At 40.7% G+C, this 26344-nt stretch overlaps 1 protein-coding gene across 2 annotated transcripts in view; it reads left to right on the forward strand.

The window, feature by feature from the left end:
* Window positions 1-25842, forward strand: part of Il18r1 (interleukin 18 receptor 1) — a 33540-nt gene extending 7698 nt beyond the window's left edge. For both annotated transcript variants that reach the window (XM_037199778.1, XM_028865842.2), the window contains 9 exons: window positions 1494-1740; window positions 5672-5837; window positions 8292-8436; window positions 12872-12934; window positions 15360-15477; window positions 16927-17066; window positions 18858-19016; window positions 23434-23592; window positions 25091-25842. In XM_037199778.1, coding sequence (XP_037055673.1) covers window positions 1494-1740; window positions 5672-5837; window positions 8292-8436; window positions 12872-12934; window positions 15360-15477; window positions 16927-17066; window positions 18858-19016; window positions 23434-23592; window positions 25091-25446 — 1553 coding nt within the window. In that variant the 3' untranslated portion in view covers window positions 25447-25842. The remainder of the gene's footprint in view (window positions 1-1493; window positions 1741-5671; window positions 5838-8291; window positions 8437-12871; window positions 12935-15359; window positions 15478-16926; window positions 17067-18857; window positions 19017-23433; window positions 23593-25090) is intronic.
* The last annotated feature ends 502 nt before the right edge of the window (window positions 25843-26344 follow it).

Genomic DNA, 26344 nt, shown 5'->3' on the forward strand with positions numbered 1-26344 from the left:
CTAAAGAGCATCATATTAATCAACAAAGCAAGCCTGTAATGCTAAACGTAAGAAAAGGCGTCTTAAGACATGAGGTTCCTTGTAATTATAGATTTTCAACTCCCCACCCCCCCATTATTTTGTTTTTCAAATCAAGTTCATCTGAAAGAGGAATTCATGAATTTATCAATCTAAGCACAAGTATTTATGTTTATAGAAGTTTTTTTTTCTTTTAGTGAATCAACACTTGGACACCTAAAGTAGCTTCAGATATCCAATAGATTCTTTTACAATAATCCAAATTCCCAACATGCATACAATGAATAGTTAGACCACAGTATGGCTGAGCACCACATAAGAATGAGGAAAGAACACATTACTGCTACATGTAGGAAACTGAATGGCCAATGTAGAGTTGACGTGCAAAAGGAGAGAGACACAGGAGAGTACTGTATGAGCTGTACACTGTATTACACATGACTCTGTAAAGCAGGAAAGTTACTGACATGTTAAGGACTTACTCTTGTTTTGACTGTCAAGGAAAAACTGCATTGGGGAATTGAAATGTAAAATAGATGATGTTACAACCACCAGCAAGAAGCTGTTCTGTGTTGTTCATGTGCTTTGAAGTAGATCTGACATTTGAGACACTTCCTCCTTCTACTGTGGTTAGTGTCGTGTTAAAGCCAGAATGTTGCTCAGAGCAATAAACTCTAACTACCGAGACAACATTTTGTATATGGTCTGAAGGAAATAGTCCATTTACTTAAGAGATTGTAATTTTCTAAATGAAGATTAAGGGCATTCCAAGCCACAAGGGAACAGGCTTGAGAACTGTTCATCAATTCCAATTTAGAATAGAGGTCCATTCTGTGTAGATGGAAAAAAAAATAGTTAAAATTTTAAAGACCGTATCTGAGCTGAGAAACAGGGTGATGGAAAGAGAAAGAGATCCAGTATCAGGAGTGGTCTACATTAATCAGTTCTTGGTTAGTTACATGGAAACATGTTGCAGGGGTTCCGCTACCCAAGAGCTCTGTTATGTCTCCCGAACCTTCCTAAAATTGAGTAGACAGACTGGTTGGGCACAAGGGACATGAGACTTGTTGTGATATAGATGAAGAATGCACACATAGATTTCTTGTCTTTTCCATGGAGAGACCCCAGTGGTGACATTTGGGGGCAATGTGGTGACGCTGACTTCTGTGTCTTTCTTTAACAGTAAGTTGTAAAGCATCATGCTTTTAAGATGTGGCCACAGCGCATTGTCTTGAGGGAGGAAGGCTGGCTACGCTCTCACAGCTAGCTTGCTGTCTAGGGAGGCATCTGTTTTATCTTCATTCCTCTTCTGAAAGTGTCTTATCTCTAGGAAGTCGTCTTTCAGACAAATGCCAGCACAGGCATGTGATGCTGAGATTCCTTGTAGCTTTCTCACTCATCTTACGTTTCCTGGAAGAGTGAAAAAATCACATCTGTCCTGTTTTGTCTCCCTTTCCTTGACTAACCTGCTGTAGAAGTTTGCATTAGCCGCCCCCAACTTCATGCAATGGAGGGAGAACCTTTTTATTTGAAGTTCTGTGGAACACCTTCACCCGTGTACAAGAATGAAACAGCCACTATAAGATGGTTCAAACGCGATGCTTTCCATCAACGTGTGGAGCTGAACACTGAAAGTTCATCCAGAATTACTTTCAATGGTTATGATTTGGAATTCTGGCCAGTTGAGCTGGAGGACAAGGGAACATACAGTTCCCAAGTGAGGTGAGTAAACCATTTTGTTTCAACATTATTTTCTAGCACTCTTGGCTTTGGCTCAGCAACCCAAACACACATTTGTAAGCTCAGATAACCCATGCATTTTTTTTTTATCTCCTCTGCTCTTACTTCAACAGGAAACAAACATTTCATTGCAGAAAAATTGAGCCAATCACTTTGTATTTATCTTCTTAGTGACCTTAGTGAACGATTATATTAATGATTAATCCTTTTAGGGGATCCCAATTAATGATAAGTAGAGGTGGGATTCAGGCATGTTTTAAAGTTCTGTAGCAAGGATTTCAGGATGATACGGCACTTAAGAAAGGAGCAGCAGGGGCAGCCTCCCACATGGACTCATGAGACTTTAGAGAAAGTGTATGATTTATGGAATAACCCTTGTCTAGTTTTCAGAGGTTACTGGGAAAAAAGAAGCAGGGTTATTAGGGAAAAGGTATCATTGTTACCCAGCCACAAGCTAATAGCCAAAGTTAGTGAGAGAACGAGAGCAAGAGCGAGAGCGAGTGAGAGCGTGCGCCAGAGAGAGAGAGAGAGAGAGAGAGAGAGAGAGAGAGAGAGAGAGAGAGAGAGAGAGCATGCCTGTACATATTTATGCATGTAGAGGCACATGCACACGTGGGTAGGTAAACATCTTTTATTTATAAAGATGTGACATTGTCCTGTAAAAACTCACTGAGGGCTAGCTGGGTGGTACCCACTGTGTTGTGAGATGTCGAAGATTTCTTTGAGAAAGCTCTCTTTAGTCTAGGGTGAGTCCTGATTGTTATCAGTGCGCCTTAGAGAGAAGTGAGATTTCACAGCAAAGCCTCTTTTTCACTCCTGTGGTTTTTCACAAAATGAGGTCATAGATGTTTATTAGACACAGAAGCTTCCTAGCCTCAGAAATAAGTTGTAGAATTGTTGTTTTTTAAACAGTGCAGTTCATATGACATTTTAAGAGAGATAATTACAATAAATTGGTTGCAACTGGATCTTTCTAGAGCAAATTAAAAAGATGAACGGAGAAGCAAAACAACTCATGTCCTCCCTGTTTTAGTTGCATAAACATGACCTAAAGACACAGGTATCCTGGATAAGGTGGAAGGAGCCATTCGAGGGGAAGAGGCATCTATGGTCATCGTGGGGAGTAGATGGAGACAGAGGGAGTTTGCTCTCCATTTTTTCTGATGTGGAGGGCAGAGAGCACAGTGTGGGTTAGGAAGCAACAGAAGGATGAGAGAGCATCATGGAGACACAAGAAGAGTTGAGAGACAACCCCTGAAGTATGTTGGAAGGTAGTGAGTCATATGAGCACGACCTCATGACAAGGAAGAGGCTTTGACAATGGCTTTGAGGGTAATCGAGCTTCTGCGTGCAAGCAGAAACCTTGAGCATCTTCAGATACAATGCAAGGAGAAGACGAACCCCATGTCTGTGCGACAGTCGAAGAAGGAAATCAGTGCAGACGAGATGGCCCGGTGTGTTTGAGAGCACTGGAGGCTGGAGAGAGGGAGCTTAGTGGTTAAGAAAATGCATTGCTGTTGGAGAAGACCTGAGTTCAGTTTCCAGCACCCATGTTGGGTGACTCCTAACCACCTGTAACTCCAGATCTAGGCACCAACACCCTCTTCTGGGCCGTGCAGGCACTGATACCTCTATATGCACAGACATACATGCTTGCCTACACACAGAATTTTAAAAATTGAAAGCTTTTAAAAAGGGAAGAAAATCAACTAAGAAGAAAGGTCATACGGAAGAGACAATTTTCTGTGGTAGAGGTGGGTAAATGAAGGAAGGAGCCTGAGGCTGATGCACAAAAAGCCTATCTTGGAGCCAGAGAGAAGAAAATAGCAGTCCTTCCCTTTTTATTCTCTCTCTCTCTCTCTCTCTCTCTCTCTCTCTCTCTCTCTCTCTCTCCTCTCTTTTATCTCTCCCTCTCCTTTCTTTTCTTCTTTCACCTTGTTTTAGCTTGCTGCTGTTGGTACCCAATATTATGTACATGTTAGGCAAGTGTTCTACAACTAAGCAATCAGTCTTTAAGCTTTTTTACCCACACAGAACTCAAACAGAGGGGCCACTGTAATCAGAATGGCTACAGGGAAGAGGGGATGTAGCTGGAGTTTTCCTGCCTGGCCCACAGTCAGGACAAATCTCTGTCACCCGCCAGTCCCACAGCCGCTCAGACCCAACCAAGTAAACACAGAGACTTATATTGTTTACAAACTGTATGGCCGTGGCAGGCTTCTTACTAACTGTTCTTATAGCTTAAATTAATCCATTTCTATAAATCTATACCTTGCCACGTGGCTGGTGGCTTACCGGCATCTTCATATGCTGCTGGTCATGGCGGCAGCTGGCAGTGTCTCTCTGCCTCAGCCTTCTGCTTCCCAGAACTCTCCTCTCTCCTTGTCCCACCTACTTCCTGCCTGGCCACTGGCCAATCAGTGTTTTATTTATTGACCAATCAGAGCAACAGATTTGACATACAGACCATCCCACAGCAAGGGGATCCTAGATTTTGACTCCCCTGGTCTCAACTTCACGCTCACTCTTTGCCAGCAAGTGCAGAGTGTTGCTTGGTTCTGCATTACTAAGGGGTTCCTGAACCCAGCAGGTACTGTCAAGGTTTGCTGAGTGTTAGAAATTGAGAATCACAGAGGTAGAAAACAATGTGGTCTGCCAAGAGGAATCTTAAGAAGAGGACTCTGCCAAGGGGAATGTGAGCCCCTTTAAAGGCCAAGCTCTGTTATGCTCTATGACCACCCACTCACTCACTGCTTTTCCGCGTATGCCAGTCAGTTACCCTCTCTAGCCCTGGCTGATTTTCTCTATGTGCAACATAAGGTAAAGACTAAGTCTTCATGGAGTGTGAAAATGTAGTATTATGCCAACCTCTCCTGCCTCTTAGGGTTAAACCAATGTGCATTTTACATCCTTGTCCCATCCAGTACAACACACACACACACACACACACACACACACACACACACACACACACACCTGTATGACCATGGGCAAGTTACTTGGTTCCTTGAAGACTTGCCTTTCTCATTTGAACATGAGAGAAATGGTCAGTCTCCCCTGCATACACACATTGTAAAATATCTGGGAGTCGGTGAGCAACAGACTACTTCATTCTCTTCTATCCAGCTTGTCATAGTTGTAAAGGGGACCTGGGAAAGCCCAGGGGTACATGTTTCCCAGGTCACAGGACACTTTAACAGCGTGATTGCTGTTTTTAGGATGTGCACTGATATATCCTATGCATGGTGTGAACGAACACAAAATTGCCAATGTTTTTACTTTTTAAAAGACTGTTGTTTAAAAATATGCCATTTATCACCATCTTCAAGATGGCTGATTTCTGAGATGAGAAATCAGAGGCAAAAGAGATACTGAAGTTCACCTTGCTCAGTTGGGCAAGGGCTGTGCCATCCTCCAGTTTATTCAATGGTAAGGAGAAAGACCACAGAATAAACTACCCTGAGAAAAGGAACACACAGTGCCTATGCACACACATTGAGGAGACCAGGTCAGCAGTTCTGTTGAAACTCAGGTTACCCTTCTAGCCTGGTCTGTGATTCTCTGAATTTGTCCACTGAATATAAAGTTTAAATCATTTGTTGCTCTACTATCCATGTCATATGGATGGCTGTATGTAGTATGTTGGGTATGTATGTGTGGTGTGTGTATGTCATATGCATATGTGTGTGTGTGTGTTGTGATGGTGAGTGTATGTCTAGACTGCTCTGGAGTGTAATCTTTCACTCTGTGCCAATTGTAAACTTTCTGATCTGAGCTAAGGGGTGGCAGAGAAAAGTTTATACATCAGTGAATAAATCTCTTCATATAGAAATTAGGGTAAAACTAGAAGATTGGAAGTAGTTGCAACACTTCTCTAGTAATTATCAAGTCTCTCTGTGCCTTTGTTTCATAGAAATGATAATCAAAGTTGGACCCTAACTGTCATCCAAAGAAATGAACACAGCTGTTTTTCTGAAAAACTTGTGACAAATAGAAAAGTGGAAGTCAAGAAAGCTTTGCAAGTAACATGTGAAAATCCTAACTACAGTGAGCTGATCAACCACACATCACTATATAAGGTAACAAGTTGAAAGCACTTCCACTTAAGACTCCATAGGAAATATAGCAATCCACACGGAGGATAGGAAGACTGTGGACCACTTTGCCCTCATCAAAAGCAAGTGGTCCAACTCCCCATGGCTTTACCTGTGGGAGAAACTGTCCCATAAGTTTGCTGTAAAGCGCCGATTTGTGCAATGTGTGTAGCATGGTAGCCTACGTATTGTAGTAGGTCTTCAGTACACGACGACAGCTTCTTCTTTACGGCTCTTCCTTCATTTTCCTTCTATTAAAAAAACAAAAACAAAAACAAAAACAAAAAAACCCAAAACATTTCTGGGAATGCTAGTTTAGCATTTTTCATTTTGTTTTGCTACATCCATTCAAACACAATTGCATGTTTTCTGAATATATGAGTTCATTTTATAAAGCTGGAAGACAGAAAATGAAAAAAAAAAGTGAAAAATCACCCCTAGTCCCACAGCTGTATTTGTTTCGTGACCTAGATAAACATCTTTCTGTAAAAGTGACTTGTTTGATGGTCTTTTTTTTTTTCCTGATTGAAATGATGTGGTTATTCACCCATACCTTTCAAACAGGGAACTGCATTTTGTATGGATTTGATTTAAACTAACGGATCTCATTGTTATAGACATGTGCAAGTTTCCTGTGTCCTACTGTTATTTGCATATTATAATGAATGATATTTATATAAATTTTTGGGTGCTTATTTGATTAACCCTTCATGAAAATCACTAGATGTAGGATTACAGGACCAGGGAGAAGTTAATTGATTGGCTTTTGATATACATTACCTAACTCTGCTTCCCCTCTCCCTTACACTATCCCAACATGGGAAACAATATTTTCAGAAAGTTAAAAATCTGACAGCAAACGTTTCAGAAACTCAGCATTTATTCCTGTCATTCTCTTAGAAATGATAAGTGTGTGAACTAAATTATAGTAGGACTTCTTTTGTGGATAGCCTGTGTGTTTTCTGTTTGCTTCATTGATGGGCCTTTTCCTTATTGGGTTGTAAGAGCTCTTTGAAAAGGTGCCATGGGGGAGCTATTCATACTTGTGTCTCATATATATCACATATAAAATTGTGTATGTATTCACATACATGAACACATGCAACATGATCTATATTGTGTGTGTAGAAGAGCAAATCTGAGCTGCTGACCCCATCAAAAATCTGGACAGGGGAACTCCAGCAAGCTGAGCCATTGATGATTTCCTTGAAGTGTGCTGGTAGCTCTTGCCGTAACAGTGTTTATGTGTGAGTTGTCAAGGAGACTTCTTATCTGAAATGTTTTCTAAACATACAATTCAGTCTTGGGTTGACTTGCCTTCTTTTCCTGTCAAATATACACACTTTGCGGTACATGTAAATTAGGGAGGCTTGATTGCTGGGTTTTAGGAAACCCCAATATACAGATACCTAAATTTAGAAGATGTATGTTCTGGGTCTATTTACGGCTGAAGAGCTGACCACAAGACCAAGCATGCTCAGCTTGTGGGCTGTCCCTGATCTTATTGAGGGGAATGGTGCAGGACAGGCGAATCAGAAAAGGTCTGGTTGGGACTGCAAATGAAGACCTTCTGGCATTTTGTCTACATTGGAAACAATTTGCTTAGGTTTAAAGGATTCTACTTATATTCAGAAACACTTTGCTGATATGAGGTACACATGAGCACTTTGCATGACATTTGGCTGATGACTTGGGCCTAGCTTCAGAGGCCACCAGCAGTGGTCAGCATGAGGCAAAGTCTGTGGGCACTAGATTCTCCTTGTTAGGCATGTGGAGGAACAGAGTCACATGGTCAAAGTTAGCCAGTTAGATTTCCTTTTCTCACAGCGTCTACACTTGTCAGAATCTACCAGTGGATGACTGAAGGCTAGTTTGTAGACAGTGGCTTTACTATTGTTATTATTGATTCCTGTGATATATGTGGAAAGAAATGTGGAAAGATTGAAGTATGCCTAAGGATTTGGTCATCTATGCCCTTTGGTATAGGACATCAAGAATCCAGAGTGGGCAACTTCTACTCAGCCCTCTGTCCATGTTTCCATGGTCCAACCCCTTCAATACAGAATTGGACCCAGAGTGATCATGCAGTATAGTTGCATTTCATAGAACACCTTTCACGTAAGCAGGACTTTGTTATTCGAGTCTCTGTCTCTGTTTCTGTTTGTCTGTCTCTCTCTTTGTATGTGTGTGAACAATAGATCAAGATAAAATGATAATAGCGGTGGTAAGGCCCCTCTCTTCGTTAGTGGCAATGATGATAACAGAGCACATCACTGCTCCAGTAGAAGGAGGACGAGTTGCTGGGACATGTGCTTCTGGGTCTCTAGTTTTCTATTTTGTTTCCCTTTATATCTAAAGATCTTGGAAATGTGAATGATTTTGATAAGAATACTGCCCTTCCTAACTTAAAGTATTTTTCACTTGCCTTTAAAAAACCAGAACTGCAAGGAAGTCATCAATCCCCCAATGATCCAGAAGGATGCTGAATTTGGAGATGCGGGTTATTACTCTTGTGTGTTTTCTGTCCTCCATAATGGGAAACAGTACAACATCACCAAGACCATCAATATAACAGTTATTCAAGGTAAGAGAAAGTTTTTGGAAGAGATAAGTGCATATGAGAAAAGCAGAAGCTTTCTTTCATTGTGAAGTTACTTGGGGATGGAGAGGGTATCTCCTTGGGGTTGAGAATATCATTGTTTTAACTTTGGCACAGTGGCTGTGTCCTAATCTACTGCTATCTCAGTCAGCAATTGCAACTCCGCAGTTACCAGCCTGCTTCTCTAGCAGTGGCCTGGCTGCTCAGGTGGCAATCTGGCAAGAATTCTGCTCCTGCAGGCACCGACCCTATCGCTGCTGCTAAAGGTAGCTTTAACTAAATCTCTTTCATTCTACTTACGAATAAGACTTGAGATTTGAAGGCTGGGGTGAAAACCTGTGAGCTCAGAGAGGCTGAGTTTCAACTAGCTAGCTAACCCTCTCTGCTTGCTGGTATCCACAGAAGACCCTTCCTTCCATTTTACCAAACCAGAAAAACCTATACCACTCCAAATCCCATCCTACTATTTCCTGTGTCTCTCTGTCTCTCCCAGATGCCCTCTGAGGCTCTATGATTACTCTCTATCAACTAGTTGCTAATGAAGCCTCTTGACCCAAGATTAATTTTATTTAATTAATGCAAATACAAACTCAGGGTTCACAGTGTGGTTGAATATCCCCTGGCAGAATACAACACTACTTCAAATCTTAGGTTTAAAATCTTTATTGGACTCCCACCAAACTGGCTAAAAACATATTCTCTTTAGGAGCAGATGAAAATTTACATGGGTGAACCTTTCATAAGTCAGCTTGTTCTTGTTTAGAATTAGAGTAAACTGTAGAGTCTTGTTAAGCTTACATTTTCGCTTAACAAATATTTATTGTGATTACAAATATTTATTGGTGGCTATATTCAATAAGCTGTACTTAGTATTCAGGGGCAAAGGACACAAGAAATGTCCTACAGTGAGGAATACAGTGTACTCAAGAAGTTTTATAAGGATCTGGAGAGACAGTAAGCACAAAAGCTGCAACTCTATGAATGAGATTGTCAGAGAAGCTTAGGATGTGATGTGTAGTTGAAAGAAAGACAAATGGTGAAGACTTTGTCAGATCTGGATCTGGGAGGGACAGCATCATGAAGGGGCAGAGCACACAGACAGAACAGCTGTCCCAGTGGCAAAGCAAGGTCACAGAGTGGTAGTTGGAGGGGGAGTGTTGTATGTAGCCTGATTTGCCCTGAGCCCAGAGACCAAAGAAAGAGCTAGAATTCTATTGTAGCAGTGACCCGAGAGGTAGTTTAATTGAACCACACCCCATGGAGATATCCTTCAATGGTACAGACAATAACTCAACATCAGTCCCTTCTTGGGAACTTACAGGGAAAGTATCAAATCACAACACGGCTAAGTACAGATTTCAATATATGAGCGTGGGACAATATTTGTTTTTTTCCCTAGAGTCCATTTTGCCTTCTTTAGCTTTTACTGACTGCTTTTCATTTACTGTCAAAAACTTCACAGATTATCTGTTCCCTTCCTGTATGAAAGTTCCTCCAGTTGTTCGAAGATCTGTGGTATGACCATAATTATGACCTTCTCCACCATCATCCCCCTAAACCAGAAAACCAGTGTCGATGACACATTTAACCAGATCCAGAGGCTCACAGATGCTCCAACACATCTACTCCAGTGACGTCTTTCTTCAGTACTTCACCTTAAGCTTGCATTGCTGCCCATGTGCTGTGATTACAGCAAACCATCCCAAGATGGTTTTTGATACTTCATCTTCAAAACCAAGCACACACTCTCTGCCAGCCTTTCCCTTTTTTTCCTTCTTCTCATTCTTCTTCTCCCCCAAACCCCCGCACCCATTCCATCATTACATGCATTTCCCCGAGTCTGACCTTTCTGACTTTCTTTGAGAACACATTAACAGCCCACTTATATAGTACAAGATAATTTCCCTTTCTCCAAGTCCTTAAGTAATCACAGCTACAAAATTCTTTTGGCCATATTCTTCTGCTAGAACAGAGTGCCATGGACTGAGTAAATTAGAAACCATAGAAGTTTATTTGGCTGGCCATTCTGGAAAATCTCAGATCAAAGGGCCACCCATGAGTGTATATCTATGATGTGCTGTGTGGTTCAGGACACTGGCTGTCTTTCTCTATCACCCTGCCCATTGCTTTGAGATAGGATCTTTAGCTAAACAAGGAGTTTACTAATATGGCTAGATTAACTGGCTGGGGAGGTTCTAAGATCTGCCTGTCTCTTATCCAAGTGCTGGGGTTACAGGTATCTACACTCATGCTCAGCTTGCTACATGGGTTTTAGAGATTCAAACCTAGGTCCTATTCTAGTACATTAAGTTCTCCCACTCACTTTTGTTCCTTGAAGAAATGATAAGAATCTTCATCATTAACATACACACTCTCCAGGGACGGCACCTTCTTTCTGCTCTAGTAGGAACATCTCGTACATTCTTCCTCATTGTTTCTGTGATGTTTTGACCTGGGGCAAATTATTATCTAGCTTCTTTCTGCCTTGGGTTCCCTCAGTCCATGGGTCAATGGTGGCTTTTGGTGCTCTCTGGTTATCATCTGCAGTAGGCTGTGCATATTAACACAATGTATGAGGGGGCTCCTGCAAGTGTCATACAGGGAAGTGAACCCCAGGAAGAGATAAGAATGAAAACTTGGTGCAGATTGACTTCAACCTGTATCAAACTTCTTCAGTTCTTCAGAGAGGTTAATAACAGGCATTTTTTGTTTTTTGCTTTTTTTGTTGTTTTTTTTCCCCAATGTATTTAAGCCCAGTATAGTTTGGGGAAAAGTTTCCTGGTGGAATACAATTCCCATTGCACAAAGAAGCATAATTTCACTGAAACTCAACTCAGAGTACATGCCATTTTTTCCAAGAAGGTGAGTTCTAGAGATATGCTACCTGTACTAGTTTTAGGGCCAAAAAGTCTGGTCTGGTCTTGGTCATACAGATAGTCTATAGGTCATTTGGGCTATTAACCACCTCTGGTCATGGTTGTGAGATCCTGGGGAGCCTCTGGCTCTCAGGGCCATTTAGGTTACTAGCCACCTCCGGTCTTGGTTCTAAGAGCTTGATATGGCCTGGCCCAACAGATAACATATATCACCAGGCTGTTAATCACTTAAAATTCTCAGCTTTCTGAATAGAAGAACATGGTTTATTTTATTTTATTTTATTTTATTTTTTTCATCTTTCCTATTGGAAAGACAATCCTGTATGCTTAACATTCCTGGTTTCTCTGGAGATCAGTGGGTACAAGATTTCATGCAATGCTCCTGACAAGTGTGTAAGCTTCTGGGAAAAGCTTTCCTTCCTAAGTAAGGAGACTAAGGAGAAGCTTGTATACTTTTGGTTAGGACCAGAAATCACTAGGAATAGTAATGGTTCTGGGCCTACAGGTTTGTACAGCAGGGGCGGATAGAGTCAGGTAAAGCATCCAGGGCATGGTTATGGCTAGAGACTCCTACATCCTCAAGGGTAGGACTGGTGCCTGGGAGAGGTGCCTCACATCACTCATCCTAGTCTTACCATATTCTGTTAAATCCATCAGTGAGAGATCGAGGAAGGCAGATGGAGGGAAGTGATGTAGAGTAGGAAGGTCCATCCCAGTGCCTGCCCCTCTTCAATGTCCTAAACATTTGGTCCCCTCAGTACCTGGCAGCAGTCTCCCTGGACGAGCATGTTTTTCTGACTTCATCTTCACTGGGCAGAAGTCAATGTTCGACTTCAAAAGATACTAGATGGAAGGGGCTTTCAACAGTGCTGTGAAGATACAAGTCACGGAAAATGAAGCTGGGTTAATCAAAGCATGCCACAAGTAAATATATAGCAAAGACTGTAGTTGCCCACAGATACAACTCAAGACTTGGCGGGTACTTGTCATCATGAGTGCAACCAAACCTGATGTGTGCTCTGTTTCTGTATACATACATGCCTATAGTAAAATTCAGTTTATAATTAGACACAACAAGAGATTAGCAACAATAATTAATAATAAAACTTAACAATATGCTGCAACAAAATTGTCAGTATCACTACTTGCTTTGTGGCCATGATGAAATAGAGTAACTGATACTTGAACCTAAATATCACAATACCATGATAATTGGGCTGGTAGTATATAATGAATGAATGCACTGAGCAAGGGGGTAATTCATGGCCTGGTTTGGATGGAGTGGGATGGAAAAACTTAGAATAGTGTGCAATTTAAAAATTACAAGTTGATTATTTTAAAGTTTATTTTCCTATTTAACATTTTGGGGCCACAGTTGGCTTACAGTAACTTAAACTGAAGAAAATATAATCATGGGTAAGTGAGAGGTGCTATGTTGGAATCTTTATCACATGAAATGACCTTGTTACAATGTATGTGTGTCCTAGATAAACTCAAGGTAATTGTAATGTTTTGTTCATTTGTTTGTTTTGCTTTGATTTTAGGGAACAGTAAAATAACTCCGGCTATTTTGGGACGAAAGTTTGAGACTGTGGAAGTAGAACTAGGTATGTTTTACAATGTGTGTTTTCTGAATTTGTAAATGGAGCCATTATTGAATTTTCAAGGACTGAATCTGCTCCCTGGGTTGTTTGATACAGCCCATTATATACCTATTGGAGAATATTACAAAATGAGGAAAAGCATGTCATTGTTTGGCTATTGCTACTTTTAGACTAGTTAAATTACATTTCCGTTCAAAAGTCAGTGGGACTGTCTGTGGTTTGTAGACTAGGGTCTCTGCCGTGTCTTTTCTAATTTTCTTTATTGACCTTTCAAGGTAGGAAAATTTTGTGGAGGTATGATTCAAACTTGTTCCATAGTTTGAATATTTGGCCATGGATGGAATTGGCTGTACTTTTAGGATTTGTCTAGGCAACTGGTTCTCAACCTTCCTAATGCCATGACCCTTTAATACAGTTCCTCATGTTGTGGTTACCACTGAACCATAAAATTGCTTTCATTGTTGCTTCATAACTACAATTTTTCTACTGTTATCTAATGTACAGGATGGTCCGAAGGAGTCATGACCCATAGATTGAGAACCACTGGTCTAGACAGATCTTAAGAATTAGTGTGCACAATTAGGTAATTTCTTTCAAAAATAAAAGCAAAAAGGAATGAAATAAATTTGCATATGCTAAACCAGATATTGAGCTAAGTGGTTTGAGAATTTTGAGATGCATTCTCCAACCAAGGTAGAGGGATAGTGTCTCCATGGTATGGGTGGAATAACTGTCACACAGGTCAAGTACCCATAATTATCTCAGTCTGCTGAGAACTTAGCTGGGGTGGCTGGATGTGCTATATCCAATGCACCTTGCATTTAAATAACTGGGCTTGGAGAGAATACTGCAGTTATGTTGAATGCAGACTTGCTTTGCTGCTAGAACACATGAGTTGAGACCACATATGAGACTGTACAAGGGAATGTAGGGGCCCTGAAAATCTTGACAAAAGTAATAGGTTTCTGAATACACAATGGAAGAAAATTTGAAACCAAAGGCATGAAGGAGCCGAGATGTTTCCAGGAGCGATCACCGGAGTTGTCTTGTACAACTCCACTGCAGCCTCAGCTCTGAACACACAATGTGCACACTGTGCATGACCGCATGGAAGAGGACTGAAATACCTCGTCCCAGGTTCAAGCCTTGCATGTGTTAGGAGGCACAATCTTTTTACTGTGCATATAAAAGTTTCTGGTCTTAATTACAGAAGACAAAAGTCTTTAGTGTTTCCCTCTTGCTATTTCTCAGCTTGTATCACACTGCTGAACCTTTGGACTATATTGTGTCAGAGTGTTTTGTTTTAAAATTGGCTGTTTGAGTTGCAGACTTGAATTTTATTTAAAAAAAAATTGTCGGAGGAATTTTATATTTTAGTTTAGGATCAGGATAGAATTGCTGGAATGACCCTAAATATACTTCTGTCATTTTGTATTACATATTTATGTAAAATGGTCTCAGCTTTGATGGTTATAAAATCAAAATTTGAACATTTCAAAATAATGTTGAAGATTTTTCACATCACAAATTACCAATCATTCAGCCAATATTTAATTCCTTACATAAAAACAAAACAAGCATACCATTCATTAGCATGCTTTTGTCTTTAATAAATGGTAAAGTTATGTGCATAACAAAGAATCACTTTAAAATAAATTTCCTCATGTCTTACTTTCAGTCAATGCTTAATTTATATACTAGACTTGTACACTCAAGTCACCACAAAAATGTGTTGGCTGCAAGGGAGCAGTGAATGGAGGAAGTTTAGGACATCCTGATAGAGCAATGCTTGCTCTCTTGTGGTCTATGGGCCCATGGGAAATGTCACCAAGTCTCTGCAGCCTCATGCTAGCCAAGCTCTTCCTGATATTCCTATGAGCTGGGCAGCTGCCCCCAGACCCTCCAGGACTGGACTATGCTTTATGAGACTGCTCCTCATTTCAATTCCAGGATACTCCGTGGAAATACGATGACTGCTCATGTTTACTGACATGGAAGGGATCCTTCCTAACCACACTTTTAGTTTCGACATTTCTCATTCTTTTCCCTGGGCTGCAATCCATTTCCTTTTTTAAGTAGTTGGTTTGGATGCTATACCCATTTTGTTTTCTTAGTAGTTCAAGAGAGACATTAGTTTGACACTGTCTACTAAATTGAAGATTGAAAAAAATCTACTGACCCCCTAAATTTTAATCATTGATCTAATAGTGAATATTTAAATAGAAGTTAGTTTATTGCTTGATGAAGACTTGTCATTGCTACATAATTCTTCTCCTTAATTATAATTTTTAAAAATCTAAAATGAAGCATCTCTTCCATTTTTTCTGGATGTGGTGTTATTTTTACACTCAATTATCATACATTGACTGTATTTGAAACTTTTATTGCATTTCTAAATTCGAAACTGAGATTGTCCATTTCTACCTAGGAAAAGATGTGGCACTTAACTGCACTGCTTTACTGAATGAAAATGATATGTTTTATTGGAACATCCTGAGCAACAATTCAGACCCTAATGTGCATGAAGATGTGAACAAGACAGCTTGGTATGTGTATGTGACATGTAAGAGATGTGGTGGTGCATGCTGTAAAAACTCTCGTGTGCATACAACAGAAGAGAGGCTGGGATTCTGTGTGGCTGCTGGGATATTTCAGTTAGCTTATCATTATCATCACCATGTTACAAGGTGACAGAGCATGCAGACATTTACTGTTAGGATCTAAGCTTGAAAAAGAAGACTCATGAGAATGTTAGTGAAAATTTTTAGCATCACTTTATCAAGGTACTGCTTAGTCATGATCTAAGTCACCAAGCTTCTTCTAAAAGAGCAATCAAATGGGGCCATCGTTTCTTGAGTTTTGAAAATGATGTCAAGTGCTTTATTCTTATTAATGTGTCACAAAAGTACAAATGGCACACATGATCAAACTCAGGTCTTCTGTAAGAGCAGTCCCTTCTCTTAACCACCGAGCAATGCACAGTTGGTGCTGTTTGGATGTGATTTGTTATAACTTGAACTCCTTCAGGAGTGTTACCCCCAGTGTCTTTCAAATGTATTGAGAATGGAGGATTAAACCAACTGTGTCATTAAGAGGGTGAGTCCTTCAAAATGTAGTTTGATTGGGTTATATAGTTGTCTTAGTGTTTTATTGATGTGAAAAGACACTATGATCATGAAAACTCATATAAAAAAAACCAGCACTTAATTGAGGCTTGCTTACAGTTTCAAAGGCTTAGGCAATTATCTCCATGGCAGGGAGTACAGGGGCATACAGGGAGACATAGTGTTGGAGAAGTAGTTGAAAGTTCTATATCTGGATCCTCAGGCAGCAGGAAGAGAGAAACTCTGGGTTTGGAATGGGCTCTTTGAAACCTAAAAACCCATCCCCAATGACACACTTCCTCCCACAAGGCCACACCTCCTAATCCTTTCAAATAGTGCCACTACCTGGTGACCAACTATTCAAATCTATGAGCCCATTGGGACCATTCTTATTCAAACCACCACAACAGTGGAGTTTTTGTGATTGAATTCTGATGGCTTTATAGCATGGGAGAGAGAGAGAGAGACCATCCACAAATACATAGTTGCTGCTGCTATGATATGGTGTAGCTCAGGGGCCCTGCCAAAGCCTATGTCATAAACCTCTTTTTTTCATAGAGTCTGACTGTCCAAGAATTCACTTATAACAATGAAAGATTCCGAATACAAAACTGGCTGGCCATAGTTAGAAGAGGTGACAGTGTGGAATGAATTCCAAGTAGTTAGGAGGGAGAAACAGAAGAGGCGGGAGAGGGGGGAGTGCCTTCCTGTGAGTTCTGTTGCTCCTGTGAGTTCTGTTGCTCCTAGGGGGACTGGGAAAGCTAATTCTAATTCATACCAGAAGCAGAAGAAACAGCTGATGCTTCCTTTAACTATTTTAGACATATAAATCTCCTCAGTAGATTTGCAGTCACAAACAGCCTGTTGATCAATTATTTGCTTACATTACAGGACTTTTGAAGGCAAACTGCATGCTTATAAAATATTGAGAATTGGGAATATTACTGAAAAAAATCTCAGTGTTTTATATAATTGCACAGTGGCTAATGAAGAAGCCACGGACACCAAAAGCTTCAGGTTGGTGAGGAAAGGTAAGGAATACATTGCTCTTCTTGACAGCTTCTGCTAGCTCTCTCTTGGATGTCACCCAGTCTCCACAAGAAGCTTTCATGGGTGAAGAAACCCATCCAAGTTCACAAAGCAAGAGAAGGTGATGAATCTCTCAGCTTGTAGGTCTGGACCCACGTGCTTCCTTTTCATGGGGATTGCCTCCGTTTTCCCTCTAGTCACCTGAGCATCAATTATTTGGTCTGTGTGTTTATGAAGCAGAGGCCCTCCAACCTGCTGCTTTGGTTATCTGATGCTATGTTTGTATTTCCTGGGCACTGCTCAACACCAGACATCCTTGTGACCAGTCTGTCCCGCCTCTGAAGCTTCTGCCGCCCCCCCCCGCCCCATTGTCCCTCTTAATTCACCAATGTCACCTGGAAAATGAGATCTCCCTATGTCTGGTGCATCAGGAATCCATAGATCTTTCAAAGATGGAGGACCCCCAGTGCATGGCTTCCGAGAGTTAGCTAATTAAATATACATAATTGCATACTTAATAGAATGGCTGGTTTTACTGGAAAAAAATGATCTCTTCAAAAGTATACTACATAAGAGGGCAAAAGCTTCACTCATGCTTATACTGTCTGGTGTGGAAATCCCCACATTGTCGGTATCCCTTCTTGAAAAGAAGCAAAGAAAGAAAAGAAAGAGAAAAAGGAAAAAAGGTAATAAGGTAATGTATATATAGATAGTCACTGTAGCATTGTGTAAACATAAATAATTAGAATCATTATAAAGATGTATATTGTGAATCAGTAAAATGATTTTGATCTAATGAGGAAATAAAGTGTGATTACTATATAATCTCAGTTAAATAAAAATTTCAGGGTCAAAATTGATTTATTTTTGTTTATGTGTATGAGTGGTAAACATGTTCACCATACCTGAGTCTGGTGTCCACAGAAGCCAGACAAGGGAGTCAGATTACCTGGAACTAGAGTTACAGTTGGTTGTGAGCCTCCATGGAGACTTGGGGACCAAATCCAGGTCTTCTGCAAGAGTACCAAGTTCCCTTAACCACCGAGTCAGCTCTCCAGCCTTCCCAGAAAGTTTTGATACTGTAAGGCCATTACCACCTTCTTGGAGGGCTGCTAAGAACTATTTTATTCTTTACACTCTTCTGTGGTCTTTCATGTTTATCTATGGTGAATACAAACTGAATCAATCCAGGGGATATACTTGTCTTGAAGAGCATATTGCCTAAAATTTTTCTAAAACCCTGATTGCTGTGTACAAGGCACTGGTAAGCACTCTGTGGAGTGTCTTGTTCATCAGCAACTGTAAATGAAACAGGAGGTTCATTTATTATTTTCACTTTGCACATGAAGATACTAGGAATTAGAAGCCTCAAGGATCTGATGGAGCCAGTGGAAACCCAGACTTCTCTGTCCAGTGCATTCCAGCTGAAGATCATGTACTGTTTGCTCATTCCATGAACTGTGATTCATGTTGAAGTACTTTGTGTCCTACCCTAGCATCTTATTGCTTCAGAAATCGAAATTCCACAGATACAGCTGGGCTGAGTGGCCATGCTTTTACTTCATGTCTCTGGGTATCCTTGCATACATTTATAAGTTGGAGTAGAAAGACCCCCACTGCAGACTACCAGAAGGAGTGTGGAGGACTAGGGGGAATATGGAAGCACATGGGGAGACAGATATTCAAATCGGAGTGCAGGGCAAAACTGACAATGCGATAGTGGGAAATGCAAGCCACATTGCTTTGATTCATGATTTCCTATTTCTCTCTCCCTCCTCTCTTTTTCCCTGCAGAAATGGTTGATATCCCTGGCCATGTCTTCAGGAGAGGAATATTCATGGCAGTTTTCATCTCTGTGGCAGTCGTCTGTGGGGTGATTTTGTGTGTCATTTATAAAGTCGACTTGGTTCTATTCTATAGACGCTTGGTGGAAAGAGACGAGACATTAACAGGTAACATACTGTGAAACCAGGGCATCCATCCTGTGTTACGTGTTCGTGTCTAAATCCAATATAGGAAACATGAATCTTCGCCCAATTTTGACGACACACTGCTAACAATCTGTGGGATAGGCTCCCAGTCTGGGGGTGGGGGTTACTCTGTAGGTAACATGGGTGCTGTGCAATCTTGTGCTTGTGATGTTCCAGATGTTTTTCTTTTGGTGTTTCGTGTTTGTGCACTGTCTTCTCCTAAACACCCTGTGCTATCGATCTGGTTATGTTTATACACACAATGCTACATACTTTATATCCCCCACACACTCAATAAAGTTGGTTTACATTGAATTTTCTGTCATCCTTGTTCATTATTTTAACTGGGAAAATGAGGCCGTATACTGTACCTGGCAGAACTCTGGAAGCCAAATATTCTCAATTTTAGTCTGCTAGGCCCACCAGCTATTAGCAGCTACTGTGTCTATTGGGCTTTGTTTATCAATATTTTTAAAAGTGATGAGAAATCTCCAAATTTCAAGATAAATTTATGTCCTTAAAAGGTTAGCCTAAATCATTGCTTTTGTTTATGTGTGCATGTGTTGTGAGTGTTTATAGGGGGAAAATAACAACCTTTATAGTGATAAAATTCAAAACTTGTAAATATATAGCAGGAGACCTTCTCCCATCCTGTCCATGTCTCTGATTCCCATAATGTCCCCACCTACTACTACATCCAATAGACTCTTGACATGGATTTTTCCTTCATATTGCCTTCAAAAAACAGATCTTGGTTTAGTTTCCCTATGTCACTGTTTTCAGGTTTGCTTTATGATTTCTTGTGTGTCTGTCCATGTCATCTGCCTGCCTGTCTGTCTGTCTGTCTTTGAGGCAGAGTCTCATGTTGTCCCAGCTGGCCTTTCTATAATTGTGTTATCATCCTTCCTCCATCTCCCAAATGCAGGGGTTCCAGGTGTGTGCTCTCACACTCAGTGGTCCTCAGTAACTCATGTCTGTGTAAGCGTTACTCTTTATTTGCTCTCCTTCCGATGGGTGTTGGGGATCTTGCTTATTTTGCTTTTATGGGGGTGCTGTGATGAATGAAGTCAACCATTCATGGATTCCTACTCATGCTGTATTGCCAGAGGGAAGTTTTTCTCAATGGAATTTTGGTAATGCACAGCAGGGCGGTGCAGCTGCTGCTTCCATAGGTGTTGCCGTTTTTTTTTTTTGCCGTCCACACTGCTATATTCCATGCCACCTATGAAAGGCAACATCGACTTTTCCTCATAGCCTCACCCTCACACTTTTGGATTCCTGCCAGTTTGATAGGTGAGTATTTGAGTGGTTTTAATTTGTATTTCATTTTGTGATGTTGCAAAACACAAGCAACCTTTCCATTCATTTAAAATTTATTTGTGTCTCCATTTTCAACACATCCACTCTTGGTCCATTTTGTCACTGGGCTTTCTTTTTTTCCTTCTCATTTGCTGGCATTATTTATGTCTTAGGTGGGGTTACCCTAGTATCTATAATGTGAAAGGTAAGTATCCCCATGTTGTCTTCTGTCTTTGGTGTGGTGTGCTTATGTGGGAGAGCCGAATATATCTTTATTTTTTTGGTACCTAATTTTGGGATTGTAAGTACAAAGGACTCCCCCATTAATCTCATGATACAAAGTGATTCTGACATCAGCTCTTCTGGGACTTTTAAAACTTATTTATTTAGTTTTTTAGATCATAATAGAATTACATCATCATTTTTTATGCTTACAGCTTTTAATATTAATAGCTAGCAGGCACAGGGAATTTGGCTGTCCGTCTGGGTGTATCAACTTGCTTTGAAAAGACATGAGGCAGAGAAGTGGAAAGTCGGTATACGGTATTTTCTGAATGGTCTTTGATCAGAAAGACTAATATTTGTATTTGATTGGACATTGAATACCCTTTTCCTTCTGATTTTCTGTAATATTTTTGACCCAATTTACACATTCTTTTTTTTAATTGCTTAAGCTCATTGGTTTTGTTTTGTATGTGTGCTCCTGAGTGTATATATGTGCACCACATGTGTGCAAGAGCCTGCAGAAGTCAGAAGAGGGCATCAGATCCCTTGGAACTGGAGCTGTAGATGGTTGTAAATCACCATTTGAGTGCTGGGACTTGAACCCGGGTTTTCACCAAGAACAATGAGAACTCACAGTCACTATGCCATCTTTTCAGCCCCAGTAATTTTTTTCAAATCATACTCTTTTTTTTTTTTTTTTTTTTTTTTTTTTTGAGACAGGGTTTCTCTGCATAGCTTTGCACTGGAGCTCACTTGGTAGCCCAGGCTGGCCTGGAACTCACAGAGATCCACCTGCCTCTGCTTCCCGAGTGCTGGGATTAAAGGCGTGTGCCACCAGTGCCCGGCTTCAAATCATACTCTTAACAGTTAGTGTAACAGCACACAGAAACATTCAGGAACATGCTCTAAGCAGTTTTACTCAGAATGAAGTCCATGAAGAGGTACATTCCATGGCAAGGATAGACATGAAGAAGTGTCTAGAAAATAAAACTTTTTAGCAGTTACAGCACTATAGTTGCCAGAGTATGCTTGGTGTTGGTCTCTAAAGGAACAGACATGAAAAGAACCCATCAGCTGAAGAGTATAAAACACAGCCAGTTGATGGACATAGTTTGTCCAGCTGACTCATTATTATTCTAAATAGCCATTTATATAATGATAGTTTCATTAATTAGAGATCAAAAATACTATTCCATTATTAGTGTCTTCCAGACATAATAGGACTGTTCCATATATGAGTTCACAGAGACTGCAACAGCACACATAAGACCTGCATGGGTTCAAAACAGGCAAAATCCCAGCACTGAGAAGGGGAAGTGGACACAAAGTCCCACCCCTAACCAAGGTGATGCTTGCAATTGATACCTGCAGGGAAAAGGGAAATTTTCTAAACATTTATTTTAAGCATCTGCTTTGAGACTCTCACCATGCAGAGGCGTGGGGGGGGGTAGTGATCAGAACACTGAGGCATATAAACACAGTAAGATATCTTTGATGAGCATATGATTCTGTAATCTTTATCAAGTTTTCTCATCCATGTAATTCATGCATTTCTGCACAAACAATTGCTTTATATCAGCTATAGGTCCTGACTTAAATCGGTGGAGCAGGGGACTGTGAAAAGAGTTGAGAAAGCTTTTGCCACAAAGAGAAAGCATTGTTTTGAGAACTTGAAGGTGAAGAAATAAGACTGGGCCACTGGGCATAGCATGTAAAAGCATAGAACCAGAGCTGTTCCATCCCATCTCATTTAAATAAAAGACCCAACTATGTCTACCCTTCAATTCAGTCAGTACAGCTCCAACTCCTTGGCCAACTACTATGTTTTCATGTGATAGAGATAAACCATCCACTACCACCACCCTGCTCCCCCATCTATAACAACTGCATTATTGAAGACATCACTCAAAATTTCCCTCGTTCAGAAAGTATAACCATTGAGGTCCCTCCCCTTCCACTAGCAGGGCTATTTCGTTCATCTTTGTCTGCATGGTAGGATTTTTCATCTGTTAATGTGTCGCTTTCAATTCTTCTCAAGTTGTATTTGTTTCCTCTGTATCCTCAACAGATTGCATGAAGCTAAAAGGATGTCACATACATATTTTGGTTACCCAGTGGGGAGAAGGAATTGTCTTTGTTAGCTAGGCAACATGTTTTCTTCTTCGTTGTTCTCTCAGCCATCTAAATATTTCTCCTGTATCAAGAATTCGATGGGAGCACACTTGAGGATCACTGCCAAGCTTTCAATGTATCATAGGTTTTCCTTTTGATATTTGATACCCTAGGGTGTGTGTGTATGTTTGTGTGTGTGTGTGTGTGTGTGTGTGTGTGTTAGACTATGATATAATTACAACTTCAGACTCTCCCATATACTTCTCAATGCTCTCTTTTAAATCCACAGTCTCTTTTTTCATTGTTGCTAGCATCTTGTTCCAAGTATCCTTATGATTTCTTCCCTTCTCTGGGTTATGGTCTCTGTTTTATTTGTGTCTCTTGCTTTACTTTACTTTGTTTTGACTTTACTTTTTAAAGGTCTTTAAAGAGTAAAACCCAAGGTTGTGGTGTGATAGAGTTGAATGAAATGAACGATCCAAAGTGTGACTTACTTTCCAATCCTGGAATGAGGGTCTTCTGGGCTCTGTAATATCTTATTGTGTTTATATGCCTCAATGTACTGATCACTATTCCCCACCCCTCTCCATGGTGAGAATCTCAAAGCAGATGCTTAGAACAGATGTTGAGAAAATTGTTTGCTTGGTGTGCATCTGAGATTTGAAAACCAATAATTTCACTCTCTTTATATATGACTTTGACACAAATTTTTACTTAAAATTTTTTTCTCGATCATGAGTTAAGAGTCCACCTTATCTCCTAGATGGCAAAACATACGATGCTTTTGTGTCTTACCTGAAAGAGTGCCATCCCGAGAATGGAGAAGAATACACTTTTGCTGTGGAGACGTTACCCAGGGTCCTCGAGAAACAATTTGGGTATAAGTTATGCATATTTGAGAGAGATGTGGTGCCTGGTGGAGGTAAGAAAGGGAATCCTGGACAGACAGTTAATGGAGAGAAGTTTTTAATGAGATGATTGATCGTTTTGCCTTAAAAATGTACAAATGGCCAAAGTCCGTTAAGGCAGCAGAGGCCAGTCAGTCGATGGCTAATTATTAGTTAATTGTGTCAGTCTGGTTAACCAACTTTTCACTGTCACAGTAAGAAATATTGAGAAAATAACTCCAGTCTTTCCTTTTGGACCCTTTTCATTTTGCGTCGCAGGTCTGACACCCGAGGAAAGGCACAGACATCTCCTTTTCTGAGACCCTGCCTCAATAAACAAAGTGGAAGGCAATGGAGGAAGGCACCCAGTGTCGAACTCTGACCTCCATGTACATGTACACACGTACATGTGTGGCACATATGCATGTTAAAACATTAACTGATGATGATGATGAGGAGGAGGAGGAGGAAGACAGGAAGTAGAGGAAAGGAGGAGGAAGAAAAGAAGGAGAAGCAGGGGGCCACAAGGATGAGGAGGAAGAGGGAAGGAGAACACAAATGTCATTATGTCACTATCCATCCCATATTTATTGTGTGCCATGCCTATATTCAGTTAGACCAGAAAGAAAATAGGGCAGTAAATAAGAAATAGCTTTCCTTTCCCCTCACACCACAACTTGGAAAGGGAAAATGTCTTTAAGTGAGAAGTGTAGGCACAGGTTAGATCAGTGTAGTAGTAAACGACTTCTTCCTAGGTGAGACACATGCCACACTGATATGTTGGGATCTAGAAGGTACATCATTATTTCAAAAGTATGGGCCCATAGTTTTACTACCATTTTATTGTATTTCTTTTGATTTCTTCTAAGTTCCTAAGGAAAGAAGAATACAAGTTTTTGTTTGTTTGTTTTGTTTTTATGTTGAACTGTCATGAGGCTTGGTTGAACTCCCTGGGGTCTAGAGCAAGCTTTGGCATGTATGGTTAGCCATATTTTCCTAGTTGCAGCCACATAAAGCCATTTGTGCGTTGTCTCTGTGAGCTGTTGGGGTAGGAAAGAAGAATGTGCCTGAGTGTTTGCTTCCCACCCCTTTAGGGGGAAGACCTGCCTCTGGTCTAAAATAACGGGTGTTTTTGGCTAGCATAGGTTATTGTTTTGTTTTCATCTGGGTTAAGTCTGCCTGTCACTCACCAGCTGTGTGATGCCGGCAAATTCTTCACTGTTGTGTGCTTTGGCAAAATGGGGGCCACAACAATACCTTTCTATTAGGTGGTTGTAATGGTGAAATGAATCAACATAGACAAAACTTTAAAGACGTTATAGTGTCAGTCAGTGCTAAGCGGGTGCTCATAATTATTGCTATTTAGATGATTATTTTGCTGGGTGTCTATAACAGACCAAAAAATGGCTTATTTTAAAGAAAACCTTGTTAGCGCAGCCAAAAGATAAACATTGTTAAATAAGAGTGTGTAATAGTTTTTCCTCCATGCCCACCCTGTAGTTGGCTGAACTGACGCCAATCTTGCTCTTCCAGCTGTTGTTGATGAGATCCATTCACTGATAGAGAAAAGCCGGAGGCTCATCATCATCCTCAGCCAAAGCTACCTGACTAACGAGACCAGGCTGGAACTTGAGAGTGGACTCCACGAAGCGCTGGTGGAGAGGAAGATTAAAATCATCTTAATCGAATTTACTCCAACCAAGAGCTGCACTTTCCTGCCCCCATCACTGAAGCTCCTAAAGCCTTACAGAGTTCTGAAATGGAAAGCTGACAAGTCCCGTTCTTACAACTCGAGGTTCTGGAAGAATCTTCTTTACTTGATGCCGGCCAAGGCCATCAAGCCATGGAGAGAAGAATCTGAAGCATTGCCAGTTCTTTCGGAACCTTGATCTTCAGCAAAGCTGAGTGTCAAAAGGAACTGAGGCACCGCTTGAGGCCGAGCATGTGCCCTTTCACAACAGGGGCTGTTGTGCGAAATACTGAATTCCATGATCATCCCTCCCATTTGCAGTTAGAAGATAAGATTTGTCATTGGGTCATAATAGATGAAACAAAACCTAAACTCCCAGAAGACCTTGGGATTCGCATGAAATCATTCTATTATTCTTCCTTCCCCTAGAGCAGTGGTTCTCAACCTGTGGGTCCAGAACCCTTTAGCAAACCTCTGTCTTCAAAAATATTTACATTAATGATTCATAGCAGTGGCAAATTTTCAGTTATGAAGTAGCAATGAAAATAATTTTATGGTTCGAGGTCGCCACAGATGAGGAACTATATTAAAAGGTCTCGGGGCTGGAGAGAAGGCTCAGAGGTTAAGAGCACCGACTACTCTTCCAGAGGTCCAAAGGTCCTGAGTTCAATTCCCAGCAACCACATGGTGGCTCACAACCATCTGTAATGGGATGTGGTGCCCTCTTCTGTATACATAATAAATAAATAAATCTTTAAAAAAAAAAAAAAAAAAAAGGTCGCAGCTTTAGGAAGGTTAAGAACCACTGCCCTAGAGCTATCTACACACTTAACCCCATATTCAGCAAGGGTGGGGGCCAGACACCCAAACTGATTTATGCCCAGAACAAGTCATTTTCTATGAACCAGTCTTTATTACAGCTCAAGGGTACATAGCTCCCTACCAGGCTTGGGAGGTGGACGGAGGTGGTGGGAGAGCCGCATGCAGACACAGGTAAACAAGGTGGACTTGGCTTCAGGACGAGTTTAGTGTTGCAAGGTATTTCTTAGAAGTTCAGTGAGACGTCAGTCAAGATGTCTCGCTTCTTCTTTAGACCT

The sequence above is a fragment of the Peromyscus leucopus genome, chromosome 16_21 (assembly GCF_004664715.2).
Source record: "Peromyscus leucopus breed LL Stock chromosome 16_21, UCI_PerLeu_2.1, whole genome shotgun sequence".
NCBI lineage: Eukaryota > Metazoa > Chordata > Mammalia > Rodentia > Cricetidae > Peromyscus > Peromyscus leucopus.